The sequence below is a fragment of the Drosophila ficusphila genome, unplaced genomic scaffold, assembly GCF_018152265.1.
Source record: "Drosophila ficusphila isolate 14025-0441.05 unplaced genomic scaffold, ASM1815226v1 contig_286, whole genome shotgun sequence".
Lineage (NCBI taxonomy): Eukaryota > Metazoa > Arthropoda > Insecta > Diptera > Drosophilidae > Drosophila > Drosophila ficusphila.
In genome coordinates, this window is record NW_025064189.1 from 43241 (window position 1) to 69211 (window position 25971).

Consider the following 25971-nt stretch of genomic DNA (forward strand, 5'->3'; position numbering starts at 1 on the left):
AATGCAGATGAAGCCAACGGTCAAATGGTCGGCCATTGACTCACCCACTGAAGCCGGAGAAAAAAAAACTGACAAACAGATCCAACCACTTGACTAGGATGAATCCTACAATTATAGAAGAAATATATGATATTACTCTCCGATCAGTTCACATTAAAACAATAATAATGATAACTTGTAGTAATTCAAGTAATTTGTGGTTGCGAAAATAATTAGTAAAGAGCTAATATTGAATTTCATAACATTAATATTAATATTGCTTATATTTCGTTATATTTTTCCCTATTGAATTATTTACGCAAATAAAAATATTTACAAGTTACTGAATAAATTTTAAGAACAACCAATAGTAATGTTTGATTTAAATTAAAAATTGCATCTTTTTTCTCTTATAGGAACTCCAACATGAGCGGGACTCCCTGCAGGGTCGCATGGACGAGCAGACGCAGCGGATATCCACGCTGCAGAGCCGCCTGGAGGAGCAGCGCCAGCGGGCGGAGCAACTGCACCGGGCTGGCACCTCCGATCTGAATACCCGGGTGCACGAACTCCAGGGCGAGGTGCAGAATCTCAACGAGCTGCTGACTGCGCGGGACAAACAGATGGCCACGATGCGCCAGCAGCTGCAGCGCAGCAAGGAGGAGATAATGCGACTGGAGGCGGAGGTCACTGTGCGAACCCAACCAGATCGCAGTCTGGTGGACAAACTGGAAGCCGAAGTGCAGCAAAAGGGAGCGGAGATCGCCAAGCTGAAGGAGAAGATTCGCACGGAGATGATCAATCGGCTGGCATTGCCGGATCTCATGGAGACGATGCTGGCGGACAAGAACGATGAGATCGATCACCTGCGCGACCAGTTGGAAGCCAAAGAGAAGGAGCTTCTGTCCGCTCATCAGGATGGCAGCCTGATTTCATCCCCGGCAGGAGTTGCAGGAGGAAAACAAGAAGGAAGTGGGGGAAAGTTGAGTGCCCGCACATTAAGCGATATCGGATCAATTACCGAGTATCCCGAGCCGGATGTGGAGCGACGAGCGGCCATGAGGAGTATCAATAATCCTCTCCAGATGAGCGAAGGAGCAGGAGGCTTCTTACACCAGACAATGGTAAGAGTTTAGTACTTCCAAGTGGTTTGTTGGATTTACTACTTGTAGAAGTAGCTGATTATTATTGTATCTTTTATGGAAACCCTTCTTATAATCACTATTTTCTTACAGGAAACCTCCAAGGAGGCGGTGGCCAATTTAACACACAAGCGCACCGACGACTTGAGTGGCTTTATAGCTCCCTATCCGATGAACACTTTTGAGCATCCCCACTACTTCCAGGCGATGGGAGTAACTGCCCAGAGCACCGATGGTCTCACACCTGGTTTGGTGCCAAGGCAGATCAACTTCTCCAACCTGACAGCAGAGGACTCCAAGCTCAAGACACCCAGTCTGCTGATGCAAACACCAGAAATGCCCAGGCCAATGACTCCACCGGAAGTTCATCAATTGCGATTGAAGTTGACCAATTTGGAGAAGGAGAAGGAAAAACAGACGAGTGAATTGGAAAGTAAATTGAAGGATTTGCAAAAACAACTTGAGCAGGAAAAGGAAGAACTTAGTCGTCAGACGCAAAATCTACAAAGTCTCGAGGAGAGTGAGAGAAAATACAGACTACGCATTGAATCCCTGGAGTCCAAGATCCTGGAGACAGCTGCCCAGGAGGCCTCCGATCGGGAAAATCTTCGCAAGGAACTAATCTGCGTTAGTGCCGCCCATCAGCAATGTGAAGATGCAGCCGCAGCTCGCAAACGAGAACTGGAAATCCTCAACAGCGAAGTCAAGGTTAAAGCAGATCAGCTGCAAGCTGCACTTCGGCGATGCGGAGATCTGGAACTCCAAGTTTTAACTCTGGAAAGGGATTTGGAACGCCTGAAGAACAGCGAAAACAGTTCGAAGCAGTATTCGGTGGATGAAATTGCCCAGCAAGTGGAAAAGGAATTAAACTACTCTGCGCAACTGGACTCCAATATCCTCAAAGCCATCGAAAGCGAAGAGGAGAACAATCTGGACAAGAAGAAGCAAAAGGGAGTGCAAACGGAGGAGGAAACTCTACCGGGAACTGGCAATGGAACCGATGACGAGAACTTCCTTGGCGAAAGGGAGCTCCTCAATCAATTGGAAGCTCTGCGCGCTCAATTAGCCGTGGAACGTGAACAATGCGAGGCGTTGAGCAAGGAGCTTCTGGGCGAGAAACAGCACTCGCAGGATATCCAAGAGCAGGATGTGGTCATCATAGAGGCTATGAGAAAGCGTCTGGAAACCGCCTTGGATGCGGAGGATGAGCTCCACAAGCAGTTGGATCAGGAGCGGGAACGTTGCGAGCGTCTCCAAACGCAGTTGACTTCCCTCCAACGAGCGGAAAGTAGAAGGAATAGTTCTCTGCTTCTCAAGTCACCTGGCGACTCACCGAGGAAATCACCGCGAGCTGATTTCGAATCCGAACTGGGAGATCGTTTGAGGAGTGAAATAAAACTCCTGGCTGCCCAGAATGAAAGGGAACGGGAGAGATCAGCGGATGCCCAGCGAAGCAGCGAACGGGAACGTCAGCGGTACGAAAAGGAGCTTCAAGAGCGAGTGGCCTACTGCGAAAGGCTCAAGCAGGAGATGGAGAAGCTGTCCCGGGATAAGGAGTCCGCTGAATCCGAGTTGGAGCACTTCAACGAGCGGTTGACCCTGCAGGCCAGCGAAATCCAGAGCTTGGAGGCCAGACTAGTTACGCTCCAGGAATCGGAGACTCGTCGCGCCAACACTCGCACCCGTCAGCACCAAGAGAACGTGAAACTCCAGGCGGAGATCCATGAACTGAAGTCAAAACTACTGGCTGCCGAAGCTGGCAGGGATTGCCTGGATCAAAAGGTGACGCAACTCCGTTTTGATGTGAGTCGTTCCGGTCAAAGGGAAGCCAAATTGGCCGAGGCTTTGGCCCAAGCCAACGATCGATTGGCCCACAGCACCGATGACAATGTGCCGGCGCAATTTCTGCAGAAGATGAAGGAGATCAACACGCTGCTGGCGGAGAATACCCAGGAGAACCGGCAGATGGTCGAAACCGTGCAGTTTTTGGTGGGCGAGCGGATTGCGTTGCAGAAGAAGTGCGAGGAATTGGGTGGCGCTGGCAACACCAATGTCACGGAACTGGAGGAGCGATGCCGTCAGTTGATTGGCCGCTATCTGCGCGTGGAGTCCCATCGCAAGGCACTGGTCTACCAAAAGCGGTATCTCAAGCTCACTTTGGAGGGCTATCAAGCCAGTGAGCAGCTGGCACTGCAGAATCTGAGAGGTGGTGCTGCCCCGCCCATTCAGAGAAATATTAAGAAGAAGTTCAAGTAGGTTTCTTATTGATTTTGCACTTACAAACAAACCTCATTCTTATTTTTCCTCCCCATTTTAGGACTGTGGCTTTGGCCATCATTGCCATCCAGCGGATTAAATACATTGGACGCATCTGGCACACGGGCAAGCGGATTGTGAGCAAATCAGTCTTTACAATTACCCAGCAGAGGTAAGAATCGTCGAGGATTTACTGAAACAATTTGCTGTACATAGAAGCCTTGTCATAACCGTCATTCTCTCGTTTCCCTAAGCTCTAAGATGCCCCTTGTGACCGTCAATATGAAAGTAAAGCTTAAAAAAGGCGAATCAGCCAAGAAATAGTTTCCAGAAGGTCTGCGTTCTCGAAGTAAAAGCACTTTACTTTTCAGTTCACTTTATTTAGAGAGTAGAAATTCGTTTTAAGAACTTGATAAAGTCACCGGAGTAGATAGATTTTTATTATAGCTTTTTAATCGAGGTTTAAAGGGTTGTTACAAAATTAATGCTTATTTTTCAATCACTCTTTTAATAATCAAATTAAAACTCACTAAAAACTGAATAAATCCCACACATACACCTTAAAATAATGTTGTTAAATGAATGAAGACTAATCGAATTAATCATTTTAGGAGTCCTGGACTTAATTTGAATGTGGCGCCTCCCCAATCCCCACTGCCTGCATCCAACTCGAATCAACCCACCAATAACAACAACCTCATGGGGCGTCTCAGTTATGCTCCTTTATCACCGCCGATGGTTAAATACAGCACCGTGCAACCGATAATGCTGCCATCGGATTTTACCCTCCAAGCGCCAACATCTTCGCTGCAGAGCACCATCGCCAACAATAATAGTGAAAACAGCCTGCCTTCGCTGGCAAGATTGGACTGGCCAACAATGCAGAAGCCGAAAAGAGCGCATGCGCGGCATCATTAGGGAATAAATTCAACCTCCCATCAAAGGAAAGCTCAACGGAAGGCCATAACTTTAAGTGAAGCCATATCGAAGAAGACACATTATAGAATGCTAGCATCATGAATGTAGAGGAAGCGATCCATTTTAGTGTTAATTAACTGTACCATTTCCCCCAAAAACTAAGTCTTAAGCTGTTGTAACCTACTTTAAGCCACAAACCACACAAAACTTAGGCATGTAATCGTCTGTAAGTGTTATTTGTATTTACCGCCCAAATGTAGCCATTAAGCATAAACCTAATCCATGTCCCAGTATTTTGATTGGCTGACAAACCCCAGAGTCACTTATATTTAGTTTACTTTTATTTCAGTTTGGACTGCATAAGTTTCCTGATAAGTTTGATTAAACCAAAATTGATTTCATATTGAAAACCGTTTCTGTTTATTATTTATTTTCACTTTACTCGAAAGTTGATTGTACATATATGGAATGTGCCTTATGGGTGAGGATTCACTGGACAATTATGAATTCAATTCATCACATCATTCAAATAAAAGTTAACATGTTAATGAGTAAAAATTAATTTTGCGTACTTGATAAGCAGAAATAAAATTAAAGTGAGTATCAAGACTTTTTCTCAAGGCTTTTACTTTGGTTTGTATTAAAGTAAGTAAGGTCAAGCCTTCGTGAATTGCGTTGTTAACTTGGCCCAAACCAGGAAAAAAGGTCCGAAACGGCACTTAATTACAATAAAGACAAAATAAAAACGAACGAAGAGGACACAGAGAATAAGGAAACGTTTATTTTTGGACACGACCACAAAAATAGAACCTTAGGTAAGCGGGTCATAAAAAAGTCAAGAAAACGATGAAAAAGGAGACCTTTATTTTTAGATACAACTCCAAAAATAGGATTCAAGATAGAAAGCAGTAATCATAAATCAGTTACCAAAACGAGGTAGTAACCCACTGCGTATACTTGATATGCCGAAATCTCGATGAAGGTAAATAAGCACTTCCAGCATAACAACATACAATAAACAGAAGTGTGCTTCGGCCAATATGCCAGGGGCCAAAAGTGGATGCAGCTGTTCCAATTTCGAAGTGCCGGTTAAGCTCAACAGGTTGAGGTTGAGGGGTTGATACCGGACAAATGTCAAGTGGTGCAAGGACACCTAAGCCGGACATAAAGTAAAGTACCTCGCCTCGGGGCGGCTCTCCGTCAAATGAACGCAAAAGCAGCAATGTTTTTGCACGTCCAGCAGGGATTCGTTTCCCCCAAAACCGCCCATCCCCCCCTTTAACCTTCAAAAGGAGTGGGAAAACTTAAGCTGCGAAATTGAAAATACTCTTCTCTTTTAATTTAAAGTAGGTTGTGTAACTCCATTGTTGCAGTCAGTAAGATAATCAGATCTTATCATATATTTTAGTAAATGTTCCTTTATAAATTTGTTATATACCATTAGTATACAATTTAAAAATCAGTTTGCTACAATTAGATTTTGATATGAAATAAAAATCATAAAAAATTGTATTACAACTTTTTATATGGTACATACTATAACCATTAAAAAAAAAAAAAAAAAAAGAATTTTAAAATCTATTACCTCTTTAAAAATGATCCCTATCCTTTTTATCTTTTGCTACAATTGTAGTTTGTTAAGTTTTAATTTGTTTTCAGAAAGTGAAAATATTAATTGGTTTTTAAAATTTAAAATCACAAGTTAATTAATTAATTTCATCTGCCATAGTGCTCTCGAACCCGCTGAAATAGTCAACGAATCCTTTTCGCATACCCTTGATAATTACTGGGCAGCTCGTTATCAGCCGCAGCAACACACCGCCCACTGATAAGGAGTCGCGGAGCTTTCCGTCGGCCGGAGCCGAAGTCGGCCGAAGGTTTACGGCCGGAAAAGCAGAGCTTTTCCTGCAGCGACCGTGGAAATCGGCGGTGGACAGGCAGAGAAATCGCTAACATATGGTAGCGTTGAATGGCGCATCGTCTAGCATTGGCTATCCTGTCGTTGTGGCAAGCAGTCCTTCTTCTACCATCCTGCCACTCTTATCCTGTCACTTTGCCACGGCGGTTGCGAGCGGTTACCATTCGATTCGATTTCGGTTTTCGGTTTTCGGATCCGGGTTCTGTTTTTGTTTTCCCTTCTCAAAAGGTGCGTGTGCCAGGACAAAATGAGATTCAGTCGTCTGCGATTTGAATAGATTGCTCTTCGCATAAATATCAAAAATATTTGGAAAAGAAACTCAGTGAACTCGATTATTGCGGGTTTCGGTGTTAAGTTTTTCGCTTATTTGCATTTGCCACGAGTGTTTTTATAAAGTTTCTCTTGAATATTAATGGGCTGCCCCAAAGGAGATGATTAATTATCCAGATTTTGGGTAAAACAAACAAGGCAAATCATTTCAAAACAATTAATTTTTGTGAAAAAAAGGTGTCGACAGTAAGAAGAATCAAGGGGAAAAGGTATGTAATAATTAATTATTCAAATTTTAGGGATTATTAAATTTTTTTGGGCCTGAAAATCTTTAAATTCTTTTTTCCTGTTTAATAACAAACTAAGTAACAAACTAAAATAAAACAAGGTAGAAACAAAAAAACTATAAATAAAAAACTATTGTTTAAGGGTCCAGTAGTGACTAACTCAGAAATCAATGAATGTCTTTATATTATCCTACGACAAAAAAAATATACAAATAACATAAAGATTTCCATAGATTTTCTCTACGAGCAAATAAGCACAGAATATCTGATAATTGCCTTTCCAAAGTTTTAAAACCCACGAAATGCTTGCTCAATTACCAATTAAAAAGTTAAGACAAATTCCCATCGATTCAGATCTTAACTTTAATTCTCCAATCGAAAATGTTTTGTGTTGTGTTTGCCACTTTAAGCCATCGACAAACTCGAAACAAGTATGAACGGAAGAATGGGGCAGGCGATGAAGAAATCCAATTTGATAAGTAATCGCATCAGGCAAAAGCCTTGAAATTCGCAGTTAAAGCGTCTTCGAGCCCCTAATCCCGGCCATTTAAACACTAAAGCAGCAAAAGACACAATTTTTTTACGGCTGGCAAAAGGCATTTTCTGCCCCGCCCAGTCTGCCTGTTGAATATTTACCATTCAAGTTGATATTTTTTCTTCCATTTTTTTTTTTGGTAATGGTCTTGGTGTTCCCTTATTAAATCTGTGATTGTTTGCCTGGTGGGTGGAAAGCACCAAAAAAAAAAGTTGCGCAGGTCAAAGGCCAAAGTAGTTTAAGAGCTCTTTGATTTGGGTCCTATTTCGGTTTTTTTTTCTGCATTTCCTGAGAGTGAAAGTTTGCCTTTCGTTTCGCTTCCCTGTAGAACATTTATATCTATCTGTATCTGGCATTTGTTGATAAGATAGTGGCTGCTTATCTGCTAACAATATACGGGTATTCAATGTATAATTTTTCTCCATATTCGTTACGCCTCTGCAGCTTTCATTTTTTTTGTTGTTTTTTGCCTCCTGGCCAGTTAGTAGGCGTTACATGGGATTGTAGACCTAATTGTTGTTATGCCTATTTTGTTTTTTTGCTGTCTGTCCAATGACGTCAAGCTCGGGAGTACACACACCTAGAATAAGTTATGTATCTGGTCAACAGGTTGTGGATATCTGCAAATTGGTTAAAGTTGCTTTGACAATTTTCGAATTTAGAAGTTGTTAATTTGTGTCCATCTAGGTGGCCAAAAAGTTGATGCCAAGCAAAAAACTTTTACCGAAGCCCCGTGGCAAGGATGGGGTGGCATGCTTGAATGGCTTCACTGTCACCAGGCCAAGAAAGTGAAATAAAAAAAGAGAAGAAGCTCCAAATGGAATGGAGCAGGAGGAGCTGAAGCGAAGACAGCCAGTCGATGGCGAGACAGCTTGTCACTGGCATGTCCAAGGCTTAAATTTCATCCTTCGAGCTTCCCTGCTCCCAGAAGCACCCACAAGTTCGTTATTGTTATTTCCCCACTCCCCTTAACATGTGCACTCGCTTTAAGTTTTTTAATTACGTTGCCTGGTTAAGTCCCCCGGTTTAATCCGTTTTTAAGACGGGCATGCATGGCGTATACGCGACGTGGAAAGTTGTGATTTATTTGGTTTTCTGGCGAAGAGAAGGATGAAATACGCGGCGAAGTTATTACATTATTCAAAATGGTTTTTATGCCAGTCTTTTAAATGTGCTGCTGGTCATAAAAAAGGGTTTTATTTGCAGACGTGCATACACTGCGTATGATTGTTGAGGAAAGATGAGATTTTGCTGTTAATATTAAGATTATAAATATTATGATTAATAGTAATATTTTGTTAAAATTAAATGATTCAAAGATATTTAATATCTGAATTGTAAAGTCTACAATTTTGTTTACTGTGTTTTTGGGATTTACATTTTAACCTGACCAAATACAACTTTGTGGTCTCCATTTCTTGGTATCTCCACTTTTCAAAGGCACTGTGCAGCACCTGCAATTAGTCTAATTGGAACTTTACCTGGAACTCTGCTTGGAAAACGGGCATATGGAAATGTTCGACTTTCGACCACTATTAATCCGCCTTGCCATCAGTTTCCATTTATTTTTAATTTACTATTTAATGGCAACTCACTTTATGACCAGCTGCTTATGAACTAAAGTTGATTTGAAGCTGGCATAATTTATTGTACTAATTCCATATATAAGAGAGCTTTGTAACTGAGTTTCTGTTCAGTTTAGTTTTTATTTCGGACAAGATGAGGTTAGCAATTCTTGCTGTGCTTTTCTGGCTTGCTCAATTTGCGGAAAGTAAAGCAGATTATATTCCCAGAAACGAAATATCGCTTGAGATGGACGTTTTTGACACTTATGGAGACCCTTCTGTTTTGGATTTCCCTTAAAAATTTTATATATTAATAATTTAAAAGTAAAATTTGACGTTGTCAAAATTTAATAAAATAAATAAAACATTTCTTTAAAATTGTAATTTCTGAAGGACTCCTTTTTTTTTTTTGCTAAAATGCATTTTTTGCGATGTGCAAGTTCACCGACAGTGTTCTTTAGATGGAGAAACTTTCACACTGTCACCTACAGTCGAGTTCCCAAAATAATGGTATATAGCTTCTTTGTAAGAGTGTAGCACACTTTTAAGCTTCACGAAAGCAACACAATGTTGTTGAACTACAAGCAACAACTTAATAAAAGAAAGCAGTTTTATATTTAATATATTAAAGACTATTACAATTTGAAAAGAACTTGGAAGTTGGTGTGTCAGATTTTTTATGTCAGCTTACCAGTTTCATAATTATAATTTCTCATAAAGTATGTAGTTATAAATTCTCTAAAAGCATGTACAAAAAAAAATTATTTTACACTTATCAAATTAAGTTTAAACAAAACATACTTTATTCAAACAAAAATGTATATTAATTAAAAACCTAAGTAAACAAATTCGGTAACCTTGAAACTCTAGAAGACATTTGAGTTTTTATCAACTCTTTCTTTCCACAAATTCTAGTAGATTCTAAATTGTTTCTCAATTTCTATGGAAATTTATGCCCGGAATCGGTACTCACATGCAAGACTTTTTAATTGCCAAATTGTGCGAGACAATAGAACAGATGGGAACGCCAAACAACCGAGGTGGTGGCAAACCGCTAATGACAACTATTCAACGAAAATCTGTTTTCAAATCCCCGACCGCAGTGAACCCAACAACTAAACAAATATGAAACTACGCACGCGTTCCCCAAATAATTTGCATGGATGTTCGGAGACGAAATTTAGTTGAATCAATATTTGAACCGATTAAAAATGAAAACGAAAAATACCCCAAAAATAATTAGGAGCTCTATAAAAGAGGGATCTTTGGAAATGCGAAGTCAGTTGAAAGTGGTTGTTCGCTTGGGAAAAATGCGTCTGTTTGTTGCTCTGCTTTGTGTGAGTTTGGTGGCCGTGTCCTCCGGACAATTGTCCCTTCGCGGAAGATTGGCTCGCTCGGCTCCCTTGAAACTGGCTGTGGAGCCATCCTCCCTGTTGGCCAGCAATGCCGGAATTGTGAACGAGGCCGCCGTTGTCCCCTCCGTTTTGGTTAAGAACGCCGGAATTGTCCCATCTTTGCTGGTTAAGAACGCCGGAATTGTTCCGTCCGTGCTGGTTAACAGTGCCCCCGGAATTATTCCCGCAGTCGATGTGGCTGCCGATGTGCAAACACCCAGCATCCTGCCACAAGTGCCCACTGGCAATATCCTTCCCTACTATCCCCGCTATTGGCCCGATTATGGAGCATCCTCTGGTGGCTGGTATCCCGGCGGTTGGGGCGGTCCTGGCTACTGGAACAACAACTACTTCGGTTACGGAGCTCCCTACTTTCCTAGGCGACGATTTGTGAAGCCCGTCGTCCGTGCAACTAGATCCGCTCCCGCCTCCACGTCCTCCTCCTCCACCACCACCACCTCCACCACTTCCACAAGTTCTGGAGATGACTCCCAATCCGATGGTTCCTCGTCCAATGCGAATGCTGAGGTTGCTCCTGAGGTTGCCCCTGAGGTTGCCCCTGAGGTTGCTCCTGAGGTTACTCCCGATGTCGTTCCCAATGTTGACGCTGAAGTCGTTGCCGATCCCGTCGAGCCTGTGTTCACCACCCAGGTGATCTAAGCAGCAAACTGGAAAAAGTTAAATAAAACTGTGTATATAATGAGCATTTAATGGAATTTTTAAATGGAACGTTTGGTTGGCCTTAGTAAAATATAATATTTAAAACAAAAAAAAATTTTAAAAAATTTAAATCTCTATTTAAATGATCGGAAACAATTTATTTTTAAAAAATTATATAACGACTTTCAAAAATTTTAGGATTTCTGTTCAATTTCAGTGCTTTATGACCACTTTGATTCCAAAGCAAGAACAAGTACCTTACATTAAAATTGACTATAAAAGAGATAAAATTAGAGCGCTATAATATATTTCATTTTTTTACTTTATGTAAACAAACAAATAAACCTTTGCTTTCAAAATTAACCAATAAGTTTTCAAGCAAACTGTTAGGTTTCCATAGGGCTTAACAAAATCAAAATTATATTGTTATAAAGTTCTCCCCTGTGATTTGGGACTTGTGCCAATGTTGAGTGTTTATTTATGGCCACTTTAGGCCCTAAAACCAGAACGAGTGCCCGGCTATCTTATCACGGTTTATTTTATATTATATACCTTGGTTGTGGGCATCGAGTAGAATGCAAACAGAGGGCTCATTGGGGCATTAAAGGTGAAAAATCCGACAGAATGGACAACCAGTTCTCTGACCAGGCCCAAACCCAGTCAAAACCAGCCGGCAAACGGCCTTCCATATGGCGCAATATTGAAATATCCAATCAAAATGTTAATTCGAGGATAGAAGAAGAGCGACGAAGGGAGAGAGAGAGATGAAAATCAAAGGACCTATTTTTCGTTCAGGGCCAGGCATTGTTTGAACGGATCCTTGGATCCCAAGGATCGAACACTTCAGGTGAAATTTTCAATCGAAATTTAATGGGTTTTTATGTAAATTTACAAAACGCGCGCGCGAGATGGATTTCAAAAAAACTCCTTTTCACACTTGTTGATTCATTAAATGGCGGGACCGATGGGAAAATACATAAAAACAGGAGTTTATTGTTATTTTTCCTCTCAACTTGTTTGTGTACAAAAATTCTCCTTTCTTGTTGTTGTTGTTTTTGTTGTTTTTTGGCTATGTAATCGGAGCATATTGAGGGACTTTCTATGCTCGCTGGAAAAGTGGGAGTGTTGGGATGGCAGTGACGTCCCATTCGCTCCGTGTTTATTTTTAGGGTTTTGGCCGGGACTTAGGTTCTGGCGCCAGCGGACGGACCACTCCCTCCTCCGGCTCCCTAGATATATCCCCTAAATGCCCCGCCCCCTTTTTGCTCATGAGCGCTTTCACACCAAGAGCTTTGGGCTATGCAAATGAATTAATGCCCATGAAAGTTCGCGCTGAATGAAGGGACTATTTCTTGTGCAGTTTCGCTTAATTGCATCAATTAGACATGTAAATGTCAAAAGTTGAACTACAAGTATCCTCTAGATATAGTCTAGATATGGTTCAAGAACAGGACTTGGTCAATGTTGATTAAATATGAAGCTATTGCTAAGTTAAGTTCAGAGATATTTAACAAGAAGCAAGTTCTTTTGTTAACATTTATAAATATAAGTAAAAAGATTTGCATTTATAATTATAAGTAACAAGATTTGCAGAACACAAACAGAAAATGTACAGAAAAATATCTCTATATATTTTATATCTTGTTTGGTATTTAGAACTTTGTTATTTAATAAGTATAAACTTTAAACACATAAACAAGTTTTGGTTAAAATAAATCATACATATGTTTTAGAAAGACAAATGATTAATGTAGATGTCAGTAATTCAAAGTTGGCAGCACAGATCCGGCTTGAGAATGATTTCGTTATTCTAATCACAATGGCGGGCTTAATAAGCTGAAAGTAATGAATAAACATCAGATACGAGAGCTAGTCCTTAATAATCCCCAGCACATGACAGCATATGTGTACACTGTCCGAAATGGTTTATTGCTCTTTTTCCGCATCCAGCTATCAGGTTCATCGCTTTCGCTTTTCCTCTTTTTCCTCTTGCGAAAATTTCGTGTTGTCCTGACATTCAGGCGACTTGATGAGAGCTCAGCCATCAGCATCATTGACATAACAATTGGAAACACTTCCGTTTCCACATGGCCAGCCACGGGCAACATTTTATTTGTGGGCCAGTGGGGCTGGCTGGCTGGCTGTCCGTTGGGATTGGCAAAATGTGGCCTATAAGCAAACAGAAATTAGCGTCCGACGTCGAAGGAAATGATTGCCCAGGAGATGAACACAGTTATGGGATGTCTGTTTGATAGGGGGAAGGCTAAGTGAGAGTTATGGAAGGGATTTTGTGGGCAAACACAGAGGAATCTGTTAACTTGTGGCATTTTCTTGTTCGGGAACATTTTAGTGGAAGCTGAAAATAAAGGATTTCAGGAGGAATAAGCCAGAGAATAAGTAGCTTGAATTGGGCCATTCAACTTATTTGTTTTGAGGAAGTTATTTATTGTAGGGGAGAGTGGGGTAATGTCGTCAGTGGGGCAAAGTCGTCACTCGCTATTATCTTAAAAAATATAAGGGCTACCAACCCAATTTTTTTAGCGTAAGTGTATTGCACTATTCCTACATTACCGACGGAGTTTGGTAGAATTATAGGTTATGTGTAATTATTTATTCATCAGAAAGTGTTTCGGAGCCTTAAAAGTAATTTTTCTCCGGCGCAGAACTTTTTTTCTTCCAAGTACATTTTTGATCAAAGAAGTATAAAGGTGAGTTATTATTGTTGAGAAATGTTTGGCGAACACGAGATGGTAGGTTGTGTAACACCTGATTCGAGTTTCGATTTGTTATTCATGTTTTTATCAAAAAATGTCGCGTTGGGCATTGTCGTCACTCAACGGGTGGGGCAAAGTCGTCACTGTATTATCTCAGACTGAAATACAAACTCGTATCAATTTATTATTGTTTTGTGATTGTTTATGTAAAGTATTAAATATAAAATATAATTTCTCCAAAATGTTCTTAAAAAAAAATAAAATTCTAAAAAAGAGGTCGCCCAAAGAAAAATCTTTAAGAAATTCTGATTTTTGCTTTCTATCCTTCACTTAGATCTGAATGTGTCAAATTTTTGCAAAAAATAGGTATAGTGTTCCACTTTTTTATATGTATGAATATCAATAAATGTGTGTTTGACAAGTTGAAATAGTTTTGTGCACATGGGTACCTATATTTGCATTCATTATTCTATATGACGACTTTGCCCCAGGGGGGTGACGACTTTGCCCCACGATTTTTCAATTTTCCAATTTTGTCTTCTTTCAGATAACAGTTTCGTATTAATAAACAAATGAGAGGATGTCCGAAATACTTACTGCATTTTATAGCCAGATCTTTTCCGAATCCAACCATGTATATTACATGATAAAAATAAGTTATTTTATCAACAAATTTCGCAATTGAAAAAAAAGTGACGACAATGCCCCACTCTCCCCTACTATATTACTATTCCTTTCTTGAATATTGTATTTATTTAGCCATTACAGTTTTAGTTGTATATAAATATCTTTTATTTTATTAGTATAGAATATAAATATTTTTTCTTTAAGAGCTTATACTTTTTAAGTCAGTACTTAAAGCTAATGACACCAAAGAGGTTCCCTTTTCATACTTGAATCGCTTTGGCTTTCATCCTGTCATAAACTGCAAACCCGCAAAATCAACAAATAATAATTTAAAGGCAACACGTGCCGCATATATACATGTTTATATATATTCCGACCCAGAGGGGTCCCGACTCCCCATGGGACTAGACAAAGTTTCGTAATTTTTTGTATGCAAATTACCGTGCATGGGGTCTTTGCCATGGCAAATTGACCAAAACATGTCAGCTGTGTCAACAAGAATTATAGCAATTGTGCGGCGATTGCAATAATTTGACCTGGCAAAGGTCGCAATAAAATTCTTGGAACTATGCAAATAATAAGCCTATTCACTGATGAACTGTGTTGCACACAAATTTATTCCTGTTCAACAATACTAATAAATACTTCAATAGCAAGTTACAAAACCTCTGAAACACAATTCAAATTCAGCAAAGTTGTGACTTATTGGTTTGATAAATAAACAACACTTTAAGTAAGCAACACTTACAATTCTTGATTACCATTTTTTTTAATGGGAAGCCCGTTTGACAGTTTATTTAATTTCCATTAAAATTTAAATATATTCAAAATGAATTTTACATGACACTTTTTGGTAAGCTGCTTTTCCTTTCTAGTTTTATTTTATTATTTATGTAATGAACTTTTGGACTGCCATCAAAAAATTAAAAGGGACGTTACATGCACATCAAAAATAATCAATGTTCGGTCGTTCAATTTCGGATGATTGACTAAAATTGTGGGTCCGCCAAGAGAATTACTTTAATTGGCATCGGTTGGGGCAAGGTCGCCGACAATCGAACGGGGTCAGTGGATATGGCGAACATTAACTGGGCTAAGGAATCGATGGCAATCACAGTCATAAAGCGAATTACTTTGAACCCGAAACGAACGGGATGCAGGAATGGCATCGGTTCACGTGGTGGCAAATGGGATTATCCGATGGGTCAAAGGGGTTGTCATGGGGTTGTCATGGGGTTGCCATGGGGTCAAGTGTAATGGACGTGAACATGTGATGCCGTCCTGCGGCACGGACTGTTGACCAGGCTACACAGAAATGGAGCAATTGTCTCCTAGGTTGGTTCACTGAGTCAGCAAAGGAAATTGCTGCTTCCCGTGGCTTATTTCCCTTTGTCTCCGATTCATATTGTGGTTTAAGCTTTGCCTCTGATCACTGAAAGGTTTCCATTTTAATTAAATAGCGTCCGGGCGAGATTAATGCCATTATATTGAATACAGTTCGCTTGTGGTTTGCTTTATTCAATTGAAATGCAGTTGGGGGGAAAACATTTCATTAGATGTGTCTATTGAACTGAATGAGATTAATCTTCATCTATATGATACTATGAATATAAATGCAAAATGTGTAGCTTTTTTATATCCTTATAAAAAACGACTCACATGTTAAGTAAACATTTAAAGATACAAGCTGTTGTGAACTGAACATAAATAAAAATAAAATAAACTGAATTAACTGACAGAGTTTAAAAACCTCATTTAATTTTATTAAATTGATTTTGGTTTCTTGACCAATCTTGCCCAAAAGTATTCCTCAATTCTAAATCGTTTTTCCAAAATGTAAATTGCCGTTCATGTGAACTGTAATTAGCCATTTGAAATTCAAAGGCGTGTCATTAATCTCATTAGGGCCAATAAAAATTCTTCAATTAGGCAAACTTGATGCCGCATAATTGAAAAAGAATGGCAATTATGGCAGGTTTTCCCTCAAATTCCTTAGCTACCGCAGGGAGCAAAATTCGCTTGTGGACCTATTTTTAGAGCGCTGAAATGTATGCTACAATTTGCTTCAGTGGCACGAGGCCAAGTCGAACTTGAATCAAATTATGATTAAGTCCTTACGGACGCCTGTCAGGGGAATGCGTGCGTGAATGTCCCCACGAATCGGTGTGTGTATTGGTGTGGGTGTTGTGGGTGTGAATGGGGGGGTGGTGGTGGTGTAAGTGAGTATCCTTGCGCGTGACATTGATTGGCATTGAGCTGCGGATGGCATATTCAAATGGGCGAACAGAACATGGCCGAAACACTCTCGGCCATCGGCGGCAATCGAGTTAAGCGCATGTGGATGCCTTTTAAGCCAAACGCCATGTCCAACCGCCGCCGACCAACTAATCTCATTGTCGACATTAAAAATTACAAACACGCGCCGCATTATAATGCAATTCGCTTTTGTTCGACAAGCACCTGACTGCCAACCTTACCACCGCACCACCTTACCACCTAACCACCATCCTGTTGACTCCTTCGTCGGCCACATTTCTTTCCCTTTTAGCCACCTCCGAGAACTGTTTACAATTGCGCACAAGTTGTCAACGGCTGTCCTTGTCCTTGGGCTCCCGCAAATGGAATCTGGGGGAACCCAAACAGAAACTGCTTTCACTTTTCCTAGATTTTCCTTAGATTGTGCATTCAATAAACATCATTACATTTTCTTAGTAACCGCACGCAAATGGGGAATTTCAATTGCTATTAAATGTTTGTAGGTCTTTAAAGGAAATCCAAGTCTCTAAGCGGGCAAGAAGGTTTGAAAATAGAAAATATATAACTAAATGTTAAAAAAGGTATAAATAATTGAAAAAATTTATAAGCACATCTTAAACATTTCTTGTAAATTTCCTTAACCGAACATTTTTTTTTTTTTTTTTTGACGATTAAAAATATGCAATACACAACTTTTTTTTTGTATAAACTTTTTTTATTTATGAATGATCCCAAAAATATGAAATAATGTTCATGATACAGGTTTCTGTTGGTAATGAAATGTTTCTAAGTGAGTGTGAGATTAGTAAATCATTGTTTTGGCTTCTTCAGCGATAATTTCTTTCTCGAAGTCGTCCAATTCCTTGTCAGCTGCTACTTCCTCGGGATCGAGTTGTTCTTCCTCATTTTCAGTTTCCTCATCGGCTTCCTCCTGTGAAGGATCCTGATCGTCCTCTTCCTTGTCCAGCTGATCTTCTTCCTCCTCATCGAGTTGATCCTCTGAGTAATCAGCCTCGGTCTCATCAGCGTCTTCTTCAGTTGGATCCTCCTGCGTCTGATCCTCAAGGGATTCTTCGTCATCTAGGTCATGCGAAACTTCATCGGAAATTTCATGGGATTCTTCTAAAACGGTTCCATTTACAGCAGGATCCATACGGTAAAATCCGTTGTAGTAGTTCCATGGGTTGTATCCCTGGTAGTATCCTTGGTCATAGCCTACTTCATAACCTTGGTAAAATTGGTTTGGTGGCGGTGGAGGAGGTGGTGGACGACGACGATGGTGTTCCTCGTTGGTGTTGGCATTTGCATTCGCCACACCCGTAATGATCACCGTATTGTTTCCAAATCGAACCGTCGTATTCCTATCACCAGCCTCGGCCAAAAGTCCCGTCAGCCAGGCCAAATTCAACTGAGGAGCTGCATTGCCATAAGCCAGGATTCCGGCGAAGATCAAAACGGCAAAAGCTATGGAGCGCATGATTACCAAAATCTAGATTGGCTGAGTGCAACTGAGACTATGACTTCCCAATCGATCTCCTTTGTTTTTATATCTTTGATAACTGGTTCAAATCGATCGATTTATTGGGACATGATTACACTATGCTAACAACCATCAAGGTTCTATGGTCTTTGGTGTTTCTCAAGTTTTCTAATTTCGTTTTCGGTTTACCCCGAAAATGTGACTGAACATATGTGCAAATATTAAGATGATTCGAGGAATCGGAACAAAGCTTTTAATAAATACGTTATGATTCATAAACCATGTTTATAGTAAGGTATCCGAAATAAAAATAATAATGTTCAACAATTTGATATTACCATCACTGCAGAATATTATATAATAATGAATTATTTTTTTTGTGACTTATTAAAAGAAGAAAATCATTTAAGAAAAGTCTTATTCAAAAGTTAAAATAACAGAAGTAATAGAATACAACTACTGTTGTAAATTGATATATAGCTTAAATTTAATTGTATTAAAATTAGAATAATCTTTTCGATTGGGTTACAATTTAGATATATTATCTTGTGCTTCGCTGTATTCTTATAAGGCCACTAAGTTCTTTCAGTCAAATGTTTACGCACGACTCGCCTAATTTTCGGGCCTTAACCAAGGCAACAGCTGTTTGCCGGGTAAACATAAAGTACGCCACATAATTTGTTAACCACGCCAGCTTTTATTTTTCTGCCAATCAGCGAATTGCTATAAAAGCCAATTTTGGTAGTGGACTTTAAGTTAGTTAAAAACTAAATTACAAAATGCGTGTCTACTTGCTGCTTGCCCTTTTTGGATGTGTGCTTTTGGCCACCGTTTCGGCCAGTCCCGTCGATGTTGACGATTTGAAGGACTCCGAGGAAGATCAAAAAATCGCTGCTGGACAGGAGAACGTTGAGGATGATGCGGAAGATGACTTGGATACTAATCCTTCGGAGTCCCAGAATGAGCAAGGCGATTCCCAATCTGAGGATGATGCCTCTAAGGAAGAACCCCAGCAGGACGATGAAGAGGAGAGCGAACCCAACAACCAGGAAGAATAAGATGTCTACACATTTGTTGATTTTATTTACACGCCCTTAAAGTTCATTGAAAGTTTATACAACTGTTTACACAAAGAAACACTTTTCATCACCGAAATAACCAAAGAAACCCACGCTTTTATATTGTTCTAACAAATACATAAAATTCTGGAAACGTCCGTAAAGAACATTGTCAATTGTTGTTTTTTTTAGTACTTTTTGGTTAAAATACTTTTTGCAGTTGTTTCTTTTTAAAAGATACCTGATGGAAATTATTTCCGCATAAAATTAACAGACTTTATAAATTATGGCCAACGCAAGGTATTGCAGATCGTTTGGTATTTGAACTCATCAATAATCAATAATTAAATATTAACTTTTTATAATTTCAATATTGACTCGATAAATAAAGTGCAGTCATTGCACAGTTTGCAAATAGTAAATTGCAAAGCAAACACGTTTACCATATAAAAAGCCAGCCACTTGGAATATTTGTTATTATCAGATACAACTAAACTCTGTAAGGATGCATTTTTTGATGGTATTTGTCCTGGTTGCACTTTTGGCTATGGCCTTTGTGACATCAAGCCCAGTTCCGAATCCTGACGGTGAAGTGGTCGTTGTCGTCAATCAACTAAACCCAAATGATTGGACCACTACAACAAGTGCGTGGTGATCAATTCTTTCGACAATTCTGGCAAATGAAGTGGTTCATGTGTTTCCCTGAAAATTGTAGTTTAAAGCAAATATGTGACATAAAATGTACTTTAATAACACCAAAAAGTATGGTAGTTCCAAATAAAAGGGTACTTGCGGTTTTCCCTCCCAAAACAAATTTGTTCTAACTTAACTTTATAGTCAGTTCTAGAAAAATGTTCATCGAAAAACAAATACATAGGCGTCCGTTAACTTATTTATCCAATATTCACAGCAGCAGTTGTTTGATTTTTCCCAAAAATAAGTTGTTATTATTTTTCAGCTGTTGATGGGGTTTTTATTTTTCTAATTCATAGGTACTTTTTTTTGCTACTTGTGAGGTAAACGACTTTTGGTGAATGTATGTATAAAATGCAAATAAATAAGTAAATAAAGTAAATGATTAAAAAGGAAATTATCTTTTTCAACAAAAAGAAGGATTATTTTTAGTGACTTATCATCAGATGGAACACAAATTTATTGCATAAACTTTTTATTATATTTTAAGATTCATTCATATTGCATTCAATATAATTTGCAAAATATTTTTAATTTTTAGCATTTAGCATTTTCTTTTTTTCCAAGCAAAATAAACATGGAATTTCCCGTATAACAAACCTCTAATCTTTTGTGTTAAACTTTTGATCTCCCTTCTAAAAATCTGTTTATTTGGGCAAAACCCGCTTGCATTTTGTAACGTTTTTACTCTGCATTTAATATTTCAAATATTTTTCATGTTTCAATAATAATTGTTATCGTTATTGTCGCAAGATCCACAACCTGAATTGTTTTGAGGGTTGATGATGATGACTACTTCTCCATTTGGAGCTGCAATCGTGTTCGTTGACCAGAAAGCCAAGCCCAAAAGAGCAGTCAGGAAGATTGTTTTTAAGAACTGCATCTTTATTCAGTTGAATTAATTTTTCCCTTACCACATACCTTTTTATATGAAAAACTTCTTTACCTTACAATTTTTTACTTGCAAGCTGTCCAAACGCTGCACTTCTTATTTATCAAAGAACACAATGAACTTACTAAGAGTAAAATTAAATAATTGCACAGCGTGCAACAAGAATTGCAAAGAAATAAGCGGTATTAGGTACTTCTTTAGAAACAGAAGGTAGATACCTGAAAAAAACATGAGCCCCTAAGCGTCGTAATAATAAAATACGCAACTTCTGAGAATATTATTAATAAACAAAAATGCGTCATCAAATATTATTATGATACGCAATTGTTTAAATATGAAATACGTAAATAACGATTGGAATAATAATAAACAATTCTGCCGAAATTCTGCAGAGTTTTCGTATAAAAAGCTAATGGTCGTGAGAATGTGAAAAGTTGTCTTGAACATTTCACAGGCTAAACATCTAAAATGCGTTTCATCATTGTCGTCGCTCTCTTAGTCTTTTTGGCAGTTGGGCTTGTGGCTGCTCGTCCAGCTGAGGATAGTGACTCCTCTGTCCAGGAGAGTTCCAATCAGGATTCGAGTAACAACGAAGCTGAATCTGGTTCTGGTGCTGGTGAAGAAGGATCTGTAGATCAAGCTGGAAGCGGTGATTCAAGCCAGGATTCCTCAGCCAACCAAGAATCTGAAGGTCCAGCTGAGAATGCGGAATCCCCCGCGCAGGAAAATTCCAACCAGGACAGTGAAGGATCTGCAGGTCCATCTGAAAACAACGAGTCCTCTTCCCAGGAAAGTTCAAATCAGGAATCAAACAACAACGATGAACAAGAAAATAGTAATGCTGGTGAGGAAGGATCTGCAGGTCCAGCTGAGAACGATGAATCTCCTGCCCAGGAAAATTCCAATCAGGGATCGAACGACAACGAATCTGCCAATGAACAAAATCAGGATTCTGCTAATGAGGAAAATCAGGAGGATGTCAATGGTGATATCAACCAGCAGAGCGACGGAGAAAACTCTGATGCAGAATCCAGCGCCAGCGACAACAACCAAGAAGATAACAACCAAGAAGGAAACAACCAAGAAGATAACAATGAGTCGGAAGATAACAACGAGCCTCAAGGCGACAACGAATCTGAAGGCGAGGTTATTGCATTTGGACCACTTCTCATTCAAGCCAGGCCTCTTTTCCGTTAATAACTTCAAGGTTGATATGCATTCATTGTTTCAAAAACATGTTTCCTAAAAATAAAATGTTTATAAATGTCCACTGTTAAGATCCCGCTTTTAAACCAGATACAAATTAAAATAGTTATGGGCTAAGAAGTACTGGGATCTGGTCACTTTTCTGCAAGCCCATTTCTTGCAAATATTGACAGGTCGGGGGTCATAAAAAATGACAAAACTTCGACCAAAAATGGAAAACAAACTAATGATGCAACTTGTTATATATTTTAATGAAAAATTTATAGAGGTATGACACTTGTAAATCGGATAAGAACTATAAATGTTATGGCCTTTGTAGTGCTGGTAAAAGCAAAGCAAAAAAATTAACTTTTTTATCATTGTTTTTGAACTTATTACAAAAAACGCCATAAAGTATGTTCAATTTTTTTCAAGAACTTTGTCAGGGGCTTGCCTTATTCATTTCGTTCGTTCATTAATTTTTCTTGTTTTCTGAAATAACTATCAACAAAGTAAGCTGCTAAATATATTTCATCTGTATCTATTAATATAACTTTTAAGTAACCTTTTAGTTAGAACGTCAACGGAAGTGTTTGCAGTTTAAACTGCAGTACATATTTTTGAATAAGGCATTTTAAAGATTGCACAGCTTGTGCAAAAACAACTTCTCAAAACAAATAATTGTTCACTTTCTTATATAAAACTAGAATTTTCTACCAGACAGATCTAGTGTATAGATAATTTCAAGAGGATTAAGATGCGTGTTTTAGCAGTTTTAGCCATAGTGGCTTTTCTGGCCATTTCCTTGGTGACTTCGTTTCCATCAAACGACAGTGATATTAATCAAGGAAGCGCTGAAAATCAATCGGTAATTAATCCTGTTCCCCGCTGGCCAAGATGGGGTGGTATTGGCCCGGTTGTCTTGAACACACCTCCTACCAAAAATGTGACATAACCGAAGCCTACACAAAAATAGCCACACAAATACGCGCTTGTAAAACTTTCCACTTAGACAATTGTTCAAATATCAAAATGAGTAAATAAAGTTATTTGGTAAAATCAACGAATCTGCCAAATTTGGCCAGACTTTTCCTATAAAAAGCTGGGAACTATTTGAAGTACGAAAGTAGTTTTCGTAATAACTTCTTAGACTCAAGTTCAAAATGCGTTCCCTGTTGCTCGTCGCCCTTTTGGCCTTCCTGGCTGTTGGTTTCGTGGCAGCTCGTCCTGCCGAGGATGAGGAGTCCTCCGCTGTGGTTGATAATGCCGCCGAGGATTCGACCAGCAATGATGCCGAGAACACCGCATCCAACGCTGAGGAGAGTGCTAATGAAACTGCTGCTGCTGAGGAAGCTGGAGCATCTGCTGCTGAAGAATCTGCTGCTGGAGAATCTGTTGCTCAAGAGTCTACTGTTGGAGAATCTGCTGCTAAAGAATCTGCATCTGAAAAATCTGCTGCTGAAGAATCCAGTGATGATGAGGAGGCAACCAGTGATGATGAGGAGACAACCACCGCTAAACCCATCAAGATTCGTCCCTTTTGGCCAAGGTTCGGAGGCCACGGACCAGTTGTGATCCATCGTCTTCACAGATACTAAACTCTATAACTTTCCTATAAAACTTCTTTTCCTCTCTACCTCTCTAAATAAATAAAACTCTATTTCAAAACTGAAACTTGTTTAAAACAGCTGTTTCCAATGTCGCACGCAACAGTATTGTTCAAAACGTTGAAGAAATGCGTGCAGTGTGTGTTTTAAGTTTGATCGCTTGCTTGGGCATAACCCCGATCTCTACGAAGTCACTAGATGAAAACGAAACTACAGATGAAGTTAAAGCTCTTAATAAAACGGAAAGAGCTAGAATGTTCAAGGAGTTAAAATTGCTGCAAAAATTAGCCAATGAAACATATTATTCAACAGATCCAACCACCAAAGAAACAGATTTAACAAAAGATCCAACGGCGGAGGAAACTGAAGATCCTACTGGGGAGGAAACAGGAAATGAACTTGAGAATCATAATCATGAAGGTCATGAACATGTACATCATGAACATGGAGATCATGAACATGAAGATCATAATCATGGAGTTCATGAACATGGAAATAAAGTAAACGTAGAACTTAAACCTGGGCAACATATAGTTGAAGAAAACGGGGAGTTTTTTATAGTAGAGGATGATGAAGACGAAGATGAAGCCACTGTGGATAAACCCACTGAAGTTATCCCTGTGAATTTTCTCAAATATCCCAAGCATGAGCCCGACTTTAAGCCATATCCACGATTTGCCATCCTGAGAAATGGCTTTGTTCTTCACAATAGTTTAGTGCACGACTTTTAGCGATTGTATTAAGTACAAAATAAATTATAATAACGTGTTCTTAATCAAAATTTTTTTTTTTTACTAGATGGGGAAATTCCGTCACCAGTTAGATTTGCACAGCTGTGACTTTAGACAAAAGCAAAAATACGTTTGAAGTGGGGTACTTCAATTGGAGCTTGCTTTTCTGTAGTTTCACCTTTTAGCAGTTGGCTTTGAGCTTCGCATTTGAGTAGTTTATTTTGAGTTTTCAAAATGCGTTACACCCTTGGATTTTTGCTGCTCATGGGCTTTACTTTAATGCTTACGTCAGTTGAAAGTGCTGACTCATCTGGAAAATCCCGGAATCGAGAAGATCGTTTTGATCTGAAGAACGAGGGCGTTGGAAGTACGGAGGCTGACGACCTCATTTCTTCGTGTGAAAGTGCGGAGAGTGTGGAAAGCTCGAGCTGCAGGCAGAGGAAAAATAAGTACCACAAGCGAAAGACTTTTCGATTCGCTATTTGAGAAAAAGATTTCATTTTATAGAATTAAATTGAATATTATTGTATTTAACATAAATTCACTAATAAACCGTTTTTTAATTTATTAATACTTTTTGCGTTTATTGGTTTAAATATTACTAACAAATTTTAAGGGGTAGGTAAGTCTTATATTATAAATTAATGGCTATCGCATTTGCCAATTTTATTTATATATATATTTAAATGTTACTTTTTTACTTGTGTAATAAGCCCCTTCTTTTTCAAAAATTGAAAGACCACTTATTTATATAATAAATTTGTATATATATATGTTTTTTCTTAAGAAATTAGTTTATTTTCAAATTATTTAATAATATTTTCTTATATAATTGTAAATATTTACTTGCAGTGCAGACAGCTCACCGCCGACATGGTTATGGTTAGTTCAGCGGTCCTGGGGGCCGCCGCCGGAACCGGATTGGCCCTGATCCTGGCCGTGACAATCGTGATGTACCGCTACTACCTTCTACGCAAACGCGGCAAGGAGTGGGACGAGCTGGACCGCTGGGAGGAGACCCGCATAATGCGGAAACTGCAGATGAAGGTAGGTGGCTGACGCAGTCCTTTAAGGCTGATGTGATTGTGGCTTAGACTACGAAGGACTCCCCGTGGGCATACAGACTCAAAGCTGACACAACCAGGCCTAAAGCGAATGCAATGGAGCAAGAAGTTGGTTAACTTGGTGAGGGAGGCCAATGCGAAATAATCACATAGGTCAAATGTAAATTTAACACAATTTATCTGGGGTGGCATTCAACAATTGCGTAACATCTCCTTGTTGGTTAAATAGATATCTTTAAAATATATTGAAATATCTATATTTATTATTGAAATCTTAAAACCTTAAATGAAGAGTATTGTTTTTTATTTAACGTTTTTAATAACATATAAAACAATAAGAATTAAATTATAATAATTATAAGAACGCAAAATCTCGCAGCGACATTATGTAAAATACATTCTACATTTACGTTACAGTGGCGCCAGTATTTCAAGTATATACAGCGTCTAAGGTTCAAACTCCATTATTCTACAAGAATTTTACATTAGTGCCAATACTGGTTTTGTACTGAAAATGGATTATGCAGAGTATAAGTAAAATATAAGGGTCGTGTGGGCAGAGATACTAGTTTTTTTTTACATTTTTCTGCGCATGCGTGCCAAGTCTGTGCTCTTTTTGTTTATGAACGTGGTTACCAGAGTCCCTAAATAAAAATGTTTCGCTACAAGAAAAATTGGAAAAGCAGCAAAGGTTGGCTGACTTCAAAATTATATTACCTCATTCTTGGAACTATTCCCTA

The 25971-nt window shown here is 39.0% G+C and overlaps 10 protein-coding genes across 17 annotated transcripts in view; 9 read left to right on the forward strand and 1 right to left on the reverse strand.

Annotated features, from left to right (window-relative positions):
• Positions 1–4908, forward strand: part of LOC108087462 (pericentrin) — a 28210-nt gene extending 23302 nt beyond the window's left edge. For all 8 annotated transcript variants that reach the window (XM_043207760.1, XM_017184824.2, XM_017184827.2 and 5 more), the window contains 4 exons: positions 396–1103; positions 1215–3373; positions 3439–3549; positions 3989–4908. In XM_043207760.1, the coding sequence (XP_043063695.1) occupies positions 396–1103; positions 1215–3373; positions 3439–3549; positions 3989–4295 (3285 nt within the window). In that variant the 3' untranslated portion in view covers positions 4296–4908. The remainder of the gene's footprint in view (positions 1–395; positions 1104–1214; positions 3374–3438; positions 3550–3988) is intronic.
• Positions 4909–10180: 5272 nt separating this feature from the next.
• On the forward strand, positions 10181–10947 carry LOC108087519. Its single transcript, XM_017184922.1, has one exon. The coding sequence runs from the start codon at positions 10181–10183 to the stop codon at positions 10922–10924; it is 744 nt and encodes a 247-aa protein (XP_017040411.1). The 3' UTR covers positions 10925–10947.
• A 6267-nt stretch (positions 10948–17214) lies between these two features.
• On the reverse strand, positions 17215–18046 carry LOC108087521 (acidic leucine-rich nuclear phosphoprotein 32 family member B). The gene has a single exon (XM_017184925.2). It carries the CDS (start codon positions 17996–17998, stop codon positions 17324–17326), a length of 675 nt encoding a protein of 224 aa, XP_017040414.1. The 5' UTR covers positions 17999–18046; the 3' UTR covers positions 17215–17323.
• A 706-nt stretch (positions 18047–18752) lies between these two features.
• Positions 18753–19226, forward strand: LOC108087525 (glutamic acid-rich protein). The gene has a single exon (XM_017184929.1). The coding sequence runs from the start codon at positions 18781–18783 to the stop codon at positions 19057–19059; it is 279 nt and encodes a 92-aa protein (XP_017040418.1). The 5' UTR covers positions 18753–18780; the 3' UTR covers positions 19060–19226.
• A 326-nt stretch (positions 19227–19552) lies between these two features.
• Positions 19553–19873, forward strand: LOC108087529. The gene has a single exon (XM_017184932.1). The coding sequence runs from the start codon at positions 19565–19567 to the stop codon at positions 19712–19714; it is 150 nt and encodes a 49-aa protein (XP_017040421.1). The 5' UTR covers positions 19553–19564; the 3' UTR covers positions 19715–19873.
• A 1217-nt stretch (positions 19874–21090) lies between these two features.
• LOC108087520 (uncharacterized protein DDB_G0290685-like) lies at positions 21091–21921 on the forward strand. The gene has a single exon (XM_017184924.1). It carries the CDS (start codon positions 21113–21115, stop codon positions 21839–21841), a length of 729 nt encoding a protein of 242 aa, XP_017040413.1. The 5' UTR covers positions 21091–21112; the 3' UTR covers positions 21842–21921.
• A 638-nt stretch (positions 21922–22559) lies between these two features.
• On the forward strand, positions 22560–22896 carry LOC108087528. The gene has a single exon (XM_017184931.2). The coding sequence runs from the start codon at positions 22587–22589 to the stop codon at positions 22782–22784; it is 198 nt and encodes a 65-aa protein (XP_017040420.1). The 5' UTR covers positions 22560–22586; the 3' UTR covers positions 22785–22896.
• Positions 22897–22992: 96 nt separating this feature from the next.
• Positions 22993–23453, forward strand: LOC108087523. Its single transcript, XM_017184927.2, is given in 2 exon segments — positions 22993–23010; positions 23012–23453. Coding segments are annotated over 2 exon segments (411 nt in total). The 3' UTR covers positions 23405–23453.
• Positions 23454–23556: 103 nt separating this feature from the next.
• On the forward strand, positions 23557–24182 carry LOC108087522 (lateral signaling target protein 2 homolog). Its single transcript, XM_017184926.1, has one exon. It carries the CDS (start codon positions 23565–23567, stop codon positions 24165–24167), a length of 603 nt encoding a protein of 200 aa, XP_017040415.1. The 5' UTR covers positions 23557–23564; the 3' UTR covers positions 24168–24182.
• Positions 24183–24374: 192 nt separating this feature from the next.
• On the forward strand, positions 24375–24734 carry LOC108087526. Its single transcript, XM_017184930.2, has one exon. The coding sequence runs from the start codon at positions 24402–24404 to the stop codon at positions 24651–24653; it is 252 nt and encodes an 83-aa protein (XP_017040419.1). The 5' UTR covers positions 24375–24401; the 3' UTR covers positions 24654–24734.
• Positions 24735–25971: the final 1237 nt, after the last annotated feature.

Coding starts and splice junctions, on each gene's coding strand:
- LOC108087521 (XM_017184925.2), bottom strand. CDS start 17,998: ATGCGCTCCATAGCTTTTGCCGTTTTGATCTTCGCCGGAATCCTGGCT.
- LOC108087528 (XM_017184931.2), top strand. CDS start 22,587: ATGCGTGTTTTAGCAGTTTTAGCCATAGTGGCTTTTCTGGCCATTTCC.
- LOC108087529 (XM_017184932.1), top strand. CDS start 19,565: ATGCATTTTTTGATGGTATTTGTCCTGGTTGCACTTTTGGCTATGGCC.
- LOC108087526 (XM_017184930.2), top strand. CDS start 24,402: ATGCGTTACACCCTTGGATTTTTGCTGCTCATGGGCTTTACTTTAATG.
- LOC108087525 (XM_017184929.1), top strand. CDS start 18,781: ATGCGTGTCTACTTGCTGCTTGCCCTTTTTGGATGTGTGCTTTTGGCC.
- LOC108087522 (XM_017184926.1), top strand. CDS start 23,565: ATGCGTGCAGTGTGTGTTTTAAGTTTGATCGCTTGCTTGGGCATAACC.
- LOC108087519 (XM_017184922.1), top strand. CDS start 10,181: ATGCGTCTGTTTGTTGCTCTGCTTTGTGTGAGTTTGGTGGCCGTGTCC.
- LOC108087520 (XM_017184924.1), top strand. CDS start 21,113: ATGCGTTTCATCATTGTCGTCGCTCTCTTAGTCTTTTTGGCAGTTGGG.